Source organism: Pteropus alecto, unplaced genomic scaffold (genome assembly GCF_000325575.1).
Source record: "Pteropus alecto unplaced genomic scaffold, ASM32557v1 scaffold23, whole genome shotgun sequence".
Classification (NCBI taxonomy): Eukaryota; Metazoa; Chordata; class Mammalia; order Chiroptera; family Pteropodidae; genus Pteropus; species Pteropus alecto.
Genome location: NW_006435837.1, coordinates 321873 through 338941, shown reverse-complemented (window position 1 = coordinate 338941; position 17069 = coordinate 321873). Strand labels below are relative to the sequence as shown.

At 39.0% G+C, this 17069-nt stretch overlaps 1 protein-coding gene and 2 pseudogenes across 1 annotated transcript in view; 2 read left to right on the top strand and 1 right to left on the bottom strand.

The window, feature by feature from the left end:
- Nucleotides 1-1220: 1220 nt before the first annotated feature.
- LOC102895402 lies at nt 1221-1918 on the top strand (annotated as a pseudogene).
- Nucleotides 1919-5174: 3256 nt separating this feature from the next.
- LOC112479576 lies at nt 5175-5293 on the top strand (annotated as a pseudogene).
- A 1607-nt stretch (nt 5294-6900) lies between these two features.
- Nucleotides 6901-17069, bottom strand: part of APOO (apolipoprotein O) — a 52252-nt gene continuing 42083 nt past the window's right edge. The window contains exons 9-10 of the mRNA XM_015589133.2: nt 12549-12614; nt 6901-7163 (exon numbers count right to left, since the gene is read on the bottom strand). Of these exons, the coding sequence (XP_015444619.1) occupies nt 12579-12614 (36 nt within the window). The 3' untranslated portion in view covers nt 6901-7163; nt 12549-12578. The remainder of the gene's footprint in view (nt 7164-12548; nt 12615-17069) is intronic.

Genomic DNA, 17069 nt, shown 5'->3' with positions numbered 1-17069 from the left:
CACAACATAAATAAAACAAAAACCATCTCACTATGCTGTTTCCGGGGGGTCGCCGACATTACCCTCGGTGATTTGCTAAAATGATTCATAGGACTTGGCATATAGTTGTAATCATGGCTTAGGTTTATTACAGCAAAGGGTACATGACAAGACCAGCAAGGGGGAAAGACACAGATGGAGTCTGGAGAAACCCATGCACAGGCTTCGAAGGCTGTCTCCTTTCCGGCTTAGGAGGGGACACACTGAGCATGTGCTGTTCCCCAATAGAAAAAATGCAGCCACATGTACAATGCTTCTGTGTAGGAAAGCCCATTAGAGACTGAGCACCCCAGCTTTTATTGGGGGCTGGTCACAAAGGCATCCCCTGTGTAGCAACTACCCAAATTCTGGATTCCCAGGAGGAAATCAGGTGTTTGCTGTAAATCACACCGTTTGCACAATCTATGCGACCTGCTATGTTAACTCTCTTCTGCAGAGGCCGCGGCACTCGTTCGAGCTCTGATTTGAAGTTGACTTAGGAAATGTTCAAATTCGATGTCTAGTGATATTCTGAATTTGTCGTTATTTCAGTCGGTTGAAGCTTACGCTATCTATAAATTTTAAAAAAGTGTATTACAACAGTAAATATTATATGGTGGCATGTGTAAACTACGAAGAGATGTTTAAAGGACAGTGACTTATCTTATTGTGCAAACGGATGTTAATTTTAATTTAAACATATCTATTCATTAAAGCAGGACCTGCAGGATCTCAACCAGTACTTTTAGCCAGGCCTTTAAATTCCTATTCATATTGGGAAGTAATAAGACATTAAATCTTGTCTATATGCAATAAAGTTAAGGAATGAGCTAGAGGAATACGTCAAGGGGGCTCCAAAAGCCTGACCCCGGGCTCGCTCTTGCTGGACTTGCTGGGGACAGAAGATGTTCCAATGGGAAAACAGTGGTCACACAAAGAGAGCATGAGTTAGGTCCTAACTCAGTACAAGTAAAATCATCCATCCAAAGCCAATGTTCCCTGTTTTACCAGGCTTGCTTCCTTGGATTACTCTCCTTCCTTCTCTAAAAAAGTTAGTGTAGGTCCCCGGCACCGCTCCCAGACACAGACTCAAGAAAGTTTGTGTGGGTGAGTGCCAGCTGGGTGAGGAGGGAGCTCGGGAGTGCAGCTAGACCACGTGCCCTAGCCCGCCCAGAGGGAGCCACCTCGCCCCCCCGGCTGCCATGGGTGCAGCTGCCCGTGGCCTGCAGCACACGCTCGGCCTCTTGCTGCTGGGGACGCTGCTCCATGGGCTGATGCCAGCAGCTGCTCCCCGGTGCAGGAACCAGCAACAGGCATTTTGCAACACAGATGTAGCGATTAGGACCAAAGTGGTCAATGAGGAATTGGACTCTGGGAACAACATCTACAGGAACCCCATCAAGAGGATTCAGATGAGATCAAGCAAATAAAGATGTTCGAAGGATCTGACAAGGACACAGAGTTTATCTACACGGCCCCCTCCTCTGCCACATGGGGGGTTTCACTGGACTTTGGAGAAAAAAAGAATATCTCATTGCAGGAAAGGCCGAGGGGAACGGCAAGTTGTACATCACCCTCTGTGACTTCATCGTGCCCCAGGACACCCTGAGCACCACCCAGAAGAGCCTGAACAGCACGTATCAGATGGGCTGCGAGTGTAAGATCACGTGCTACCCCAGGATCCCCCGCTTCATCTCTCTGGGCCAGTGCCTTTGGGTTGACTGGGTCATGCAAAAGAATAGCAACAGGCACCAGGCCAAGTTCTTTGCCTGTATCAAGAGAAGTGACCGGCTCCTGTGGTTGGTACCACAGGGCCCCGCCCCCAAGCACGACTTTCTTGCCATCAAGGGCCCGTAAGCAGGCCAACAACAGCACCCCTGTGGCCAACTGAAAAGCCTCCAAGAGTGTAGACTGGTCCGGCTCTGACATCCCTTCCTGGAAGTAGCATGAATAAAACCAAGTTCTTTGCCTGTATCAAGAGAAGTGACCGGCTCCTGTGGTTGGTACCACAGGGCCCCGCCCCCAAGCACGACTTTCTTGCCATCAAGGGCCCGTAAGCAGGCTAACAACAGCACCCCTGTGGCCAACTGAAAAGCCTCCAAGAGTGTAGACTGGTCCGGCTCTGACATCCCTTCCTGGAAGTAGCATGAAAAAAACAGTCATCAAAAAAAAAAAAAAGCGTATATGCTCAAAAAAAAGGAAAACCACCGCCTGGGTACATTTGCATTATCTTCACATCTAAATTGTAAACTGTATTTCTCATCCCTGCCCACCATAACAGTATATCTATACCACAGACTTAATAAATCTAAGTGGGGGAAGTCAGAGCCCAACCTCCTTTGCTTTTAGATTTGGAAGTCAGAAACACAGGGACACATGCTCTCAGGTTGGTGGCAATCGAACGAATCCAATGCTTATGAGTATCCTCAACGGCGCGATTGAAACCAAACTGTAATGCAATTTTGTACTTTAAAGAATTCACCTGGCACACATTTTGCAATCTATATATCGGTGCATTAGGTCAGCACTGTGGGTACACTAAGACGATACCTCCCCGGCCTCGGGAGATTATAGTCTACTAGGTATCAGGTGTGAACTAACAAGGATAGAACATGTATGAGGCCATACGAAACCTAGAAAGTGATCCAAGAGTCCAGAGAGAAAACATTTTCATGTCTGGAAATTCAGTTCTTCAGAAATGTTAGAGTGATGGTGAATTTGACAGGAGTACAAACACGGTAAAAAGGTTTTTCGAGGGTGCAAGCTTTTCCTAAATCTCACATTCTGCCTAGAAATGAGTAACAAGAACAGAAGTGTCCCAGGGGTAAACAGCAATCATGCAAAGAAATCTATTAGTAACAAGTTAAGCATCTTTAGGTCAACGGGAGCACAAAGAGCCAGTAACACCAAGTGAGGAGTGGAAAACAGTGCCACATGATAAGCTCGAGGGGAGGTGCGGAAAGGACACATATTTTCTTCTACACCGTCACCAACGGAAGCAAGCGGGGTGCATGAAGCAGGGAAGGCCCTGGGAGCACCATGGCCACTTCCGATTCTGAAGGGCCTCTGCAAGTCTAAGAATGCACTAAGCAAGTCTCTGCTTTTCTTCCCAGAAACAACCGGACTTCCAATCCCAGGGCACATACCCCGAAACAGATCACGGCCTCCCTCTCTAGCAATGTTGTGAGTGAGGGCTGCTTTCCTGATGAAGGATTCAGAAAATGAATCAGAGGTATGACCTCCAAATGCCATAGATACAAAGATACCCCATAACCTTCTAAAACTTTTAACACTAGAGAAAAATGTATCATATCGCATTATAGGAAGAGCCCCATTTGACACATGGAACCAAAGTTTACAAAGTAAAAGAGATTTTTATTTTTTAATTTTTTTTCAGGTTTTAAAACTTTTTATTTGCATATTTAAAAAACTGTACATTCCAATAATTAAAATCATTTGAACAAAAAAAAAATGGCACTCTGATTAAACTGCATTTTCCAGCCTGCAGGACTAGCTTGATTTTTACTCTAGGTTTCACTGTCGTCTCACCCAGCTTCTGCCTTCACCAACATGCAAGTTCTTCTCCTTCCCAGCCAGCCAGACAGGCGGGTGGGAGAGGCAAGTGCAGCCTTTGTTGTCAGTACTTGGATGAGAAAAGGGGGCAGGGCACTCATTTAAACTTGATCCAACCTCTTTGCATCTTACAAAGTTAAACAGCTAAAAGAAGTAAAATAAGAAGGCAATGCTTGTGGAATGTACTGTGCATACCGGCGGTGCGCGCCTTAATACGATTTACCTGCCTGCTTCTCGTGTTCAATCATTTCTTTTGATGGCAGTGGAGTTTTCTTTTGCGTTTCTGTATTCTTCAATTTTGATTTATCCAGAACAAGTGAATCCGATCTGCTCAGTGGCTGTCATGGAGTGCTCAAAGTAAAAGGGACTTTTAATGTTAACTTCCTTGCTTCTCTTAGAATTTGTTTTTAAACGTTTGTTATTTTTATTTGTGTGTTATCTAGGCACAGGGTTTCGAAAGTCAAAGAGTTTCACTAACTCTGATGCAAAACACAGAGGGCTCTCATGTCTTCCTCTCGCCACAAATTTGGGGTCACTAACAAAATCCCAGTACTGTGTCATCTAAGCATTGGAAGGACTCATTATGACTTCACTTTTGAGCGTGGGGAGCAGTCTTTGAATCCTGTATTTCTCTCCATCTTTGCCTTTTACTTTTTCTTCCATCTGTCCTGTCCATTCCCAAGACAGGTCGGCACTGAAGGGAGTCTTCCAAGATGTAGCCAAGAGGAGGGAGTGTACAGACTGACTCTGCAAATACCATCTGAAGACTATGTCACAGATTGGAGGCAGACAGGGAGAAGAGTCGCTTCCTTCACTAATTTTCTTTAGGCCATTTGGATATGTCATTGATCCATTAGGGAAATGCTTTGATTACACGGACCACTACTGGGCCGGGGTCTGGCACAGCACTTAGGACAAAACTGCTGACCAAGAGGCCTAGGCACCTGATTCTCCACTGCCCAGCACGTGGCCCCTCATCCACCCTCGGTTCTTCCATCTACTACTATGGTTTCGATTTTGTCCCAAGGAGTGACAAAGGTGATCATATAAGATGGATAAAGATATTCTTTAGTGCTCCTAGTTCCTTTTTTTCCCCACTGAAGCAACTGCTTTTAATTTTTTATATTTTTACTTTTATCAATTATAATTGACATACAACATTATATTAATTTCAGGTGTACAACACACTAATTAGATATTTCTATAAAAACTGCTTTTAAATCCTGATTTTTGATAAAGTAATCTTTCTTTGGATTCTGATTACTACCTTATCACAGAACAGACCAAAAAAATCACATTTGTCTTTTGTCTCTTCAGAGGTGCTGAAATCACTCTGCATGGTAGAGAATGTTCCCTCCACAGTCCCTAAGGTTATTCATGTATAACTAAGCTGATTAAGTTATAGATAAACTGGGTTGAGGCTCACAGTTTTATTATAAGGAAAAATGTTCATAACAAACAATAAAAAGTACAAATGTTAAGTAGAGAGCTTTGCCTCAGGACAGAGAAAAACAATACAAGCACACTGAAGTCAGGAATAAGCCAAGGAAGGAAAGATATAAAATAGCACTTTAAAAAGGATAAACTATAGCCATGCCACCCTGAACAAGCCAGATCCCATCTGATCTTGGAAGCTAAGCAGGGTCGGGCCTGGTTAGTACTTGGATGGGAGACCACCTAGGAAGACCAGGTGCTGTAGGCGTAAAAAATAAAAAAATAAGGGATTGTAAGATGACAAGGTCCTTGCAATCTGTGAGGTGAACCAAAGGTTGCCTCGCTTAAAAGATAAATAAGTAAAAAATAAATAAAAAGGATGAAGAGCTAGAGAAATGCAAGATATTATGATATGCAAATTTTATGTTCCCTACAGTTTGGGACTCATGGAATGCATGCAAAAAAGTGTTAAATATAAAAAGAAGGCAGCATTGGATACAACCAACCACAAAAGAAAAAGATCATAGTATAAAGGGCAACTGAGTCCCTTACTGTCCTAAATATGGGCCAGGTATCACTAGGAGCTGACTCTGTGACTCCCTCACCCCAACATCCCACTTAGAGGAGTTAAGAGGTTTTAAGGCAACAATTCAATATTGAATAAAGGGTTAAAAGGGGGAAGTGATACCTTATAGTCAGGAGGCAGTCAAATACCTTTTGATTAATGATCCCCAGAGCATGCTGTGGTATGGGCTATTTCTTCATCTTCTCTAGATTATGCAATCTCAAGAATGAGGAAACTCGTGGAACCTCTACTTTCTGGAGGTGATATAGGAATCCAAGCCAATGGGAAAGGCCTGAAATAATAACAGCATATTTATAATGATATAATTTAGGTACAGCTTTAATATATTGAAACGATTGGTACAGTAACACAAACGTCAGCATAAAAGGAAATAAAAGACTTCTGGGTCACTAATGGGATTATTCTAGGGAAATCTGCTCATTAATCTAGTAACAATGCTGACACTGTTCCTGCCATTTTGAATCTATCGAATGCATTTAACATTAACATGTACATGTTCCATTTGTGAATTGCTATTTTATCAATTCTGGAAGGTCAACAATAAGGAATTAAACTGATGCTATAAGAATACAAAGATGACTTTAATTTCCAAATCTGACTAAAATTTGGAAAGTCTCAATTCTGTTTTACATACTGTTCCCCCATCATCTTTCCTGGCTGGCTGACAAGTCAAAAGAGTCTCTTGCTGTTCCCACCAGCACTGGGAATATGGAGTTCAATGAGCTGTGCATTCAGAGGGCACAAAAGTGAATACAAGGCCTACATACAGAGAACGAACACAGCATTTCTCCACTGGCAGGGGACAGAGCCTACTTCATTATGCATCTCCTACTGGCATTCAAGAACCGAAGGCTCTGTACAAGCTGGCAGGCAACAGTACCCAAGGGAGTCCGTCACTATTTTCTTTTGTATGTCTTCTGATCATTGTCAGGTAGACTATTACTTACAGGTTTTGTTCCTTGTGCTGGCTATCACCTCCAGAGCCACTCTTCTAGACTCGACTCTGTTGTGGGGCAGAGACTCTGTAGATTGCCAGCTGATAGTGCCCTAAAAAGAGTCAATGGTTCACACACACACACACGCACACGCACACATGTACACTTAGAGACACACACCACACACATGCATATACATGTACAGAGACATACCATATACATACCACACATACCCCACACAAATGTATACTCAGAGTCACACACCACACATATACACATACACACACATACACCCCACAAGCACCAGATACCCTTAAAGTATCACTTCATAATATCAGGGGAAAAAAAGCAGGGTAACTTTTTTTAATTCGGAATTTTTATTAAGTATATAAATAGCAACGTGAGAACAAGGAGTTCTAAGGCTTGTACATTATCTCCAGGTGAGAGGATTTCAGATTAGTCCCCTTGTAGTCTGACATCGCCCAAGATAACAAAGAGGCCTAGTATAGTTTTTCCTGAAGAAGAAAGCCAGTTTACAACATTCAATACTGACTTCTCTGCCATTTTTCTGTAGAAATACTGGTTTGTTGTATGGTGTTTCCAATGTTTTCCTATAACTAAAAGAAAAAGAAAAACATAAGTAATCTGTGCCAGAAAAAAATAAAAATGACTCTAAAATTTTGCATTTCGAAAATTCTTTAGGTTTAAATAGAGAAACCATATCAAACATTTACATTACCATTATGTGACCCTGAGGATCATAAGGAGCCACAGAAAAATATAATTATTCCCATTTTATAGATGGGCAACTAAACACCAGGAAGGTTTTGTGTTTCATCAATACTACATTCACATTCTCAAATGGCTGTGTATCTGAGCATAATTTAACAGATGGATGGATGAATAAATAAAAAATAAATGCCTAAAGGCACAGCACACATCATATCTCATCTCTTCTGAAAACAAAAGAACTATATTTCCATTCGTCTGTTGGAGGAGGATACGATTATATCCTTGTCAGTCTGATGTATAACTTTCCTCACATCGCCCCATCATTCTTTTCTGGAATGGGACACAGAAATCTAAAGACACACTAAAGACAAATCAGCTCCTCTCCGCATTGCTTTTTTCCAAATATGTAATTAATCTACTTAGCAATTAGAGGTTTACAAATACTTTATGGGCCAGTGACTGATTATTCATTTGATCTTTTAAGATAAAACCAAAAATTCTTAAACATTTAAACCGGTAGCTTACCTTTTCTGTCTCAGTTTATTAATCTGCCTGGGACTTCTCTAAGAATTCAACAGATTTACTGCATTGTTAAAAGCTACAAACTGGAAACAACCTATATTAACTAGGGTTCAACAGATCATGGTAGTCCATACTAGGAAATTATTATGCAAGATAATGAGATAGATCTGTAAATGCCAACAGGGAAAGATGTACACAATATATTAAGTGGAAAAAAAAGCAAATTCATTCATTCATTCACTCAACATAGTTAAACACAGCACTGTCTATGAAGTTTTCTTACCAAAAAATCGAACCTAAATCTGATTAAGCCTTCAGATCCAACTATCAGCTTATGGGAATCGCAGGGAAGAGAAGAACCAAGAGATAAACAGAATGACGCTAAATGGATGCACTCAGCCACGCCCACAATTGGGAAATTCTAAAGGGCAAATGAGCCCAGGTTTCCAACAAATAAATGGTAAGAGAAAAATGAAGAAGGAACGATTATAGTTTAAAAGGGACTTAGGAAACCTATTGGTCGAATGCAATAGGTAGATCTTATTTAGATCCTGATTCAAACATATCAACTGTAAAAAGTTATTAATGAGACAATCAGGTAAATCTGCATACTATCTTGATATTACATGATATTAAAGATTTAGTGTTAATTTCTTTAGGTGTAATTGCAAAATTTGCATTTACAATTATAATATGTGCCTTCACGGAGCTTTCAGGGTACTTGCAAAATAATACAAGGAATATAATCTTATCCTGTCAAAAAAACAGAAGCACATATGGATGCATGCATATTTACACACAGACAAAAAAAAGTGTGGAATGATACACTAAACTACTAACAGAAATTACCTCTGGGAAAGGAATAGAGGACAAGACAGGCTTTAAAAATATCTAAAAAATTTTCTTTACAACTAATATGCATCACTTGCGTAATTAAAAATACATCTCCAATAAAGAGCTAAAAAATAAAGAATGAAATCAAGATTGTATATACCATAAGTTGAATTCTGGCCCAGACTATTTCTGAAAAATAAAATGGATATTTACATAGCTTCCCTTTATTCCATGTCTCATTGTCCCTGTAGAGAAAGATAACCATATTCAATGAGTGTAAAGTCTCTGGAGGACATGTGTGGCTTCCTTGCTGCTCACCCTCTAGTCTCTAATAGCGCACTGGATGCACATCTGGCCCCACTTGCCAGAGATGCCGATTCTTGGGTGGGGCTTAGGCCTCTGCATTTTAACAAGATCCCCAGGTAATTTGTTTGTATAACAATATTTGAGAACTACTGACTTAGCGTTACTATATGAAGGGGCAGAATGTGAAAGAGGATCTGGATTTGTTTTCTGTAGCCCCTAACACAGGATCAGGACCATTGTGTAGGACTTACAAAGAGACATATTTTTGCTTTAGTATAAGAAATAGCTTCCTAAAAATAAGAACTGTCCAAAGATGACTGCCTTGTGGGGTGAGTTTTCTATCAGTGGAGATGAAAAGTGGGAGCACAGAGGGCTACAGGGGATTTATGCTTGAGGCTGGGAGTTGAGCCAGATGACCCCCTCTCAAATTCTAAGATTATATGACTCTCTGGATCTCCCAAAATATGAAGACAGCTTGAAAAAGAAAAACTTCAAACCCAGGGCTTTCATGAATTTTAAATAGAAGCTAAGATTTACAATAAATGTAACAATGATATAAAAAAATGTTTATTATAAAAGAAAATTTATATTCATTGTAAAAAATTAAAAATATAGAAAGTTATATTAAAAAACATCCATAATTCTATTATAAAAAGATATATACAAAAGTCCCTCTGATCTGCAGGGGATATGTTCCATGACCCACAGTGGATGCCTGAAACCATGGATAGTACCAAACTCCATACACACTATGTTTTTTCCTAGACATGCATACCTATGACAAAATTTAACTTGTAAATTAGACACAATAAGAGACTAGCAACAATAACTAACAATAAAATAGAAAAATTATCACAATATACTGTAATAAAAGTTATGTGACCCTGGTCTCTCAAAGTATCTTATTGTAGTATAGGTACATCGTAGATACGCTAGACAAAGGGATGATTCACATCCTGGGTGGGACAGAGCAGGACGGCACGAGATTTAGTCATGCTACTCAGAACAGTGTGCAATTTAAAACTTGTAAACTGTTTATTTCTGGAATTTTCCATTTAATATTTTTGGATCACGGTTGACCACAAGTAACTGAAACCATGGAAAGTGAAACTATGGATAAGGGGGTACTATTTATTTTGTTCTTTTTCCTGGCCTTTATCTTCTCTAAAAATATATCATACTATTCTTTTCCTCTTCCATTTAACAATAATTGTGCACATGTTCCCATGCAATTAAATGTTACTGAAACATAATAATATTCCTTTTATGGACATACCATAATTAAGTCGTTTTCCTGTAGCCAAATATTTAGATTGTTTCCAAATTCAATTTAATCTATTTGTCAGGAAATCACAAGTGCTGCTATACAATTTTTAATATATATAAAATAATATTAATATAACTAGTGTTTTTGTACTTAGCAGGTATTCAATGAGTAAATATTAAACAGAGTTCAAAACAGTGGTTATAAGGATGCTCAATGAACTTAGGGGAAGAGTAGCAGATGAACTTAGTGAGAACTTTAACTAAGAGATAGAAAACATAAAAACGGAGATACAAAACATAAAAAAGAACCAGTCAAAAATGAAGACTATAATAACTGAAATGAAGAATACATTATAGGGAATCAACAGATTAGATGAAGCAGAGGACTGAAATCAGCGATTTAGAAGATAAGACAGCAGAAAACACCTAATCGGAACAGCAACAACAAAAAAAATCCAAAAAAGTGAGGATAGTTTAAGGGTCCTCTGGGACAACATCAAGCAAACCAACATTTGCATCATAGGGATACGAGAAGGAGAAGAGAGAGAGCAAGAAATTGAAAACCTATTTGAAAAAATACTGACTGAAAAGTTCCCTAATCTGGTGAAAAATAGACATACAACACCAGGAAGTGCAGAGAGTCCAAACAAGATGAAGCCAAAGAGGCCCACACTAAGACACATCATAATTAAAAGTGCCAAAGGTTAAAAACAAAGAATCTTAAAAGCAGCAAGAGAAAAGCAGTTAGGAGCTCTCATAAGACTGTCAGCCTATTTCTCAACAGAAACTTTTTAGGCCAGAAGGTCTTGGCATGAAATAGTCAAAGTGATGAAAAGCAAGGACCTACAACCAAGATTGCTCTACCCAGTAAAACTATCGTGTAGAATTGAAGGACAGGTAAAGAGCTTCCCAGATAAGAAAAAGCTAAAGAAATTCATCACCACTAAGCCAGTATCACAGGAAATGTTGGAAGGACTTCTTTAAGAAGAGAAAAAGAGGGGAAAAAAGAGAAAAAAAATATGAATAAAATGGCAATAACTGCATATCTATCGACAAGTATTTCAAATGTAAATGGATTAAATGCTCCCATCAAAAGATGGGGTGGCTGAATGGATAGAAAATCAAGACCCTTTCATATACTGCCTACAAGAGACTCACTTCGGATTGAAAGACACATAGAATGAAAGTAAAGGGACGGAAAAAAGAGGTTTCGTGGAAATGGAAACACACAAAAAAGGCTAGGGTACCATTACTTATGCCAGACAAAATAGACTTTAAAACAAAGGCTAGAACAAGAGACAAAGAAGGACCCAGTTATCCCACTTCAGGGTATTTACCTGAAGAAACTCAAAACACTACTTTGAAAGGACACATGCATCCATATGTTCATTGCAGCATAATTTACAACAGTCAAGATATGGAGGCAACCTGGGTGTCCATCAACGGATGAATGGATAAAGAGGTGGCATTTATATACAATGAGATATTACTCAGCCACAAATAAACAAATAAATAAATAAATAAATCCTGCCATCTGCAACAACATGAATGGACCTAGAGGGTGTTGAGCTGAGTGTAGTAAGTCAGAGAAAGACAAATGTCATATGAGTTCACTTAGATGTGGAACCTAGAGAACAAAATAAACGAACGAACAAAACAGAAACAGATTCATAGACACAGAGAACATTTTGATGGTTCCCAGATGGGAGGAGGATTGAGGCTAGGTGACAAAAGAGAAGGGATTAAAAAGTACAAATGGTAGTTACAAAATAGTTATGGTGATGTAAAGTATAGCATAAAGAATATAGTCAATAATATTGTAATAACCGTGTATGGTGTCAGGTGGGTACTAGATTTATCAGGGTGATCACTCTGTAAGTTATAGAAATGTCTAACCACTATGTTGTATACCTGAAACTAATATAATGTCACATGTCGACTGCAAGTAAAAATAACATCAACAAATGCTTACTGAATGACTATTAGATGAACATAAGTATGCTCACTATACTGAAGTGTTCTTTAAAAATAATAAACCTAAGAAATAATTGCATTTTTCAATTGTCTGAAATAGTTTTGTAGACAAATAACAACTGTCAGGTTCTAGCTTGTCTAAAAGACCCAGGTACACCTCAGGAACAAACACAATTATATAAGTCATGGCACCTGAGCCCAGAAATTAAAAATGGAATGAAATATCATCCTGACTCTTATGTTTCCATATAAAGTTGAAACTGCTATAATTAATTATTTTTAATTAATCTATAATTAAATTAAAGACAATGCATTTCAGCTGGTGCTAACAATGATAAAAGTAACCACAGAATTTTCCTGTTCTTTACCTGATTAAAATGGGCAGAGCATGGAGTATTCTACTTATTTCCGGGTGAATTCTTCACATTTCCTGGCTTATAAAACAAAAAGTAAGATTATTAATACAGTTTGAAAAGAAATAATGAAACATCTAAAGAAATAGTAGAACACCTCAAAGTGCCAATCCTCAGTATTTGGCTGAATACAAACATTCAATATTATTAGGCAGAATGACATATTTCTCAGAAAACTTAAGGAATTACTAAGGTTCCCTGCTGTAGAGTCACTTATGCACAGAGAGCAGGAAATAAAGCTCCATGAATTCTCACTATACAGATTCAGCTAAACAGCTGATTCTATTTAAAAATTCAAATCAATAGTGAAAAGATTTCTTTACTACTTCATGCCATGGTCATTGTTAAAGGTTTGACAGCTATGGAGATACTTCCTGTAGGTACTCTGCTCTGGGTATCCTCTACCATAGGGGCCAAATCGCAAAACATGTTTATCCTGGAAGAGGCTATAATCAAACCACACCCATTCTGCCTGGCTGCCATCTGGGAACGTATAGTTAGGACATGTCATCCACGAGAAGAGATGTAGGAAAGTTTCTAGTGGGGAAAGTCCATGTACTAAATGTTTAAGGCCTCTCTTTCTTTCCTTTATGTTTTTAAGACTTTAATTCTGAAAACATGTTAGTAAGACCTGATGTACATCAAAGATCTGGGCTCCTATGAGATAGCAATCTGAAAAACACAAGGCTGCAGTTAAGTGAGCAATGAGGCTGTGATTCTGTGGTCTAGACTTGGTATAGGTTCTCTTGGTGGCCTTCTCTCAGCTATCCATGGGTAAAGGAGGGAAAAAGTGAGAAAGCAGGAACATGTGACTAACCCTGTAATCTCGGAGCATGGTTTCTAGGCAACTTTGGGCTTACTGGAGTAGTAAATTTGAAAACTAGTCTCTAAGCATGGAGATCACACATCCTGGCTTGCCCAAATTATACTGGTTTATACCCAATGTCCCAGCATAATTAATAGTGCCCCCTTTCACTTTCTCTGGAGTACCGCAGGTTGGATGATAAGTTATATGGTCACCCTATCTACAGACCATATACACTTGACAATGGAGTCCCAGAGAACAAGGCCATACACATTGCTTGATGGATCATCATACAATACCCAGGTCTACTTGTTACTCTGAACAGAGCTCTACAGGACCCAGTGCCTGTGCGTCTTACTCTATTCCTCCAGAGTGACTTTCACACATACACACACACAGCACCAGAGGCCTTCTTTCTGTTGCTCTTCCAGCTTGCCCAGATCTTTCCTGGGATGAGACCTTTGCAAAATGTATCCCTTGACCTAGAATGAACAATTCCAAGGTTTGCCTGGCTAAATGCTATTCGCCCTTTAGATCAAGGCTTTCCCCTGTGCACTGCCCTTAGATTTAGATAAGAACATTTTATTCACATTCATAGTACCCGTGAGCTTCCTGACTTGTATAAATCTTTTATTCATATTTGAATCCTTCATAATATATAAGCTTCATGAGGACACAATATCCCCAGGACCTCCTAACACACAGTATTCAAACATTTGTTGAATAAATCAATGGAATGGGGTAGAACCTAGAGATCTGATGAGTATTAAAAAAGTTTGGGGATGTAATTAATGAAGGGCAAGAAGAGTTAAAAAAGGATTATTGGAAGTAAGTGAGATAACCATGTCTGACAATTGGGTCTGTCATAAAAACTATGTGATTCTCTACCTAGTTAAATATACTTAGGTCTGAATTATCTTAACATAATATTTGCCAAGTACTTCTAGTGATATCCTTATATATTCTATCTATACTTGCCAGCATCTCAATCTCAAAAACATAAGATGCCAATTTATAAGCTCTTTTATCTTTTGGACATTAAGAAAACGAACACATAAAAACATTCATCTGGTTGAGGAAAACAACTCTGTTGCTAAGGAAATTTTCTTGTCTGGTGACAGATCACTTACAGTATAACAAAACATGGCAGTCGACTATCTCACTAAAGAAATATTGAGCCCATCCACCCTATTACAAATCAGATCTCTCTTGGCAGAAAGCTCTATGAGCTCAGAAAAAAGAACATTCTGACTTCAAAAGGCAGTTTGTGATTTAGCACAAGCCAGAAATTAATTTTTTTTGCATTTTCAAACAATTTTATTTAATATAATTTATAACTCAATAATTCTCCTTATAATCTAATTTTAACACATATTGGGTTTCATTGCTTTTTAGTATATCAATACATTTTATTTAACCCAACATATCTAAACTATTATTTCAACATATAATCAATATAAAAATGAGATAGTTTACATTCTTTTTATTTCTACTATGTCTTCCAAATGTGGTGTGAATTTATCCTTACAGCACTTCAATTCAGACCAGCTATATTTCAAGTACTCAATAGCTGTGGCTGCCATATTGGACTACAAACGGCTAGAGCAATAAGCTAAACAGCACTGTGATGCTTAGTTTTATGTGTCAACTTGGCTAGGCTATAGTAGAAAATTTATTTTCTTGCCATGTCCACAAACATGAACAATAATTTCTATTAGCAAAATTGAAATATTTGTTTTAATCAAAACATTTTTTTCTAATTAGTATGCACTACCATGTGAAAGGGGGATTTCCAGCCAAACCTTTGGGGTATAGCAGCCCACTCAAAGTCTGAGTCCCTCACCAGTAGAATCACTTTGATCAATTACTTAACTTCTCCAAAGTGTAGTTTCCTCATTTGTAAAACGGGAATAATAACAGAATCTGCCTCATAGACTCTTCTGAGCAAAGAGTTCAGGGCCCAGGGCCAAACTCACAGCAAGTGCTCAATAAACATTACCTATCCTATGTGGCAGGTCACTTAACTTTTTGGATGAGGTAATAAAAGGTAAGGATAAATGGTGTGTTAAAGACCCCAGTGAAATTCCAGTTCACTAAATGTAGCAGGCAGAATAATGGGCCCCACAAAGATGTCTGCATCCTGATCCTGGAATCTGTGACTGTGTTACTTTACGTGGCAGAGGTAAATTAAGGTGGCATTGGAATTAAGGATGCTAATCAGCTGGAGATAAACAAATAGAATAGGGCAGAACCTAAAGATGATGAGTATTAAAAATGTTTGGGCATGTAATTAATGAAGAACAAAAAGAGTTAAAAAGAGGTTTATTGAAAGTAAGTGAGATTACTTTGGATTATCTGGGTGGGCCCAATCGAATTGCACGGGTTCCTATAGTCTCAGGAGGAGGCAGAAGACTGGGACAGAGAAATGGGAAGTAAAAAGGATTCAACCTGCAGTAGCTAGCTTTGAAGATGGAGGAAGAGGGTTACAAGCCAAGGAATGCTGAAGCCTCCAGCAGCTGGGAAGAGCCTTTAGCTGACAGCCAGCAAAACAGACCTTGGTCCTGTAAGTACAAGGAACTGAATTCTGCCAACAACCTGAATGAGCAGAATTCTCCCCTCGAGCCTCCAGAAAGGATTGCAGCCCTGCTGACACCTTGATTTAGCACCAGACTTCTGACCTACAGAGTGTAAGGTAATAAATCTGTGTTACTTTAAGCCAGTAAATTGTGGCCATTTGTTATGGCAGCAGTAAAACACTAAAACACTGATAGGAAGGCTCTTGACTGATGAGGTTAGGCCCTATGGCTCCCTTTTCCATCAGATATTATCTTCTCAGGCAGAAGTGAAAATGTGCAGATGTCACATGACATCTATCATGGCTATCATGCTAGAGTCTGTCCATTTTATGTGTTTCTAACATGGAAAAATTCATTTAATCATCAAAACAGCCCCCATGACCTACTACCCACATTTTCTAGAACTCTGAGCAATTTCCCAAGGTTTCCAAGATTCTAAGCGGTGGGACGGGGGCAGAGCCTGATGCCCCCCTCAACCTGCCCCTGCCCCTGGCCACTGGGCCACACTGCACTCTGGCTGGTCTGCCTTTTCTGACACCAAAAGGGTATGCTTTTCAAAAAAGGAGATGATCTTTTTTTTTTTTTTTTCAGGATTTCTAACTTTTTATTTTGCTAAGTAATGATGTTTTTAAAAAAAGAAAAAAGAACATTCATCGTCTACTGCCTTTTTTTCGTTAAGAATTTTAAACAACGAAAACTACAAAGGGCACAAATTCAGAACGAATTTAGCTTTATGGAAAATCCACCACATTGTCCTTACTTTTATTTTATTGTGGTAAGAACACTTAACATGAAATCTACCCTCCTCACAAATTTTTGAGTGCACAATACAGTATTGTCAACTACAGACACAACGTTGTCAAGCAGATCTCTACAACTTACTCATTTCGCATAACTGAAACTTTATGCCCATTGAACAACTCCCCGTTTCCCCTTCCTACCCCAGAGCCCCTGGCAACCACCATTTTCTCTCTGCTTCTTTGAATCTGACTATTATAGATACTTCACATAAGTAGAATCATGATGCAGTATTTCTCCACTTGTGACTGGCTTATTTCAAAGATGATCATTTTTAAATCATTTAAAGCACATAAG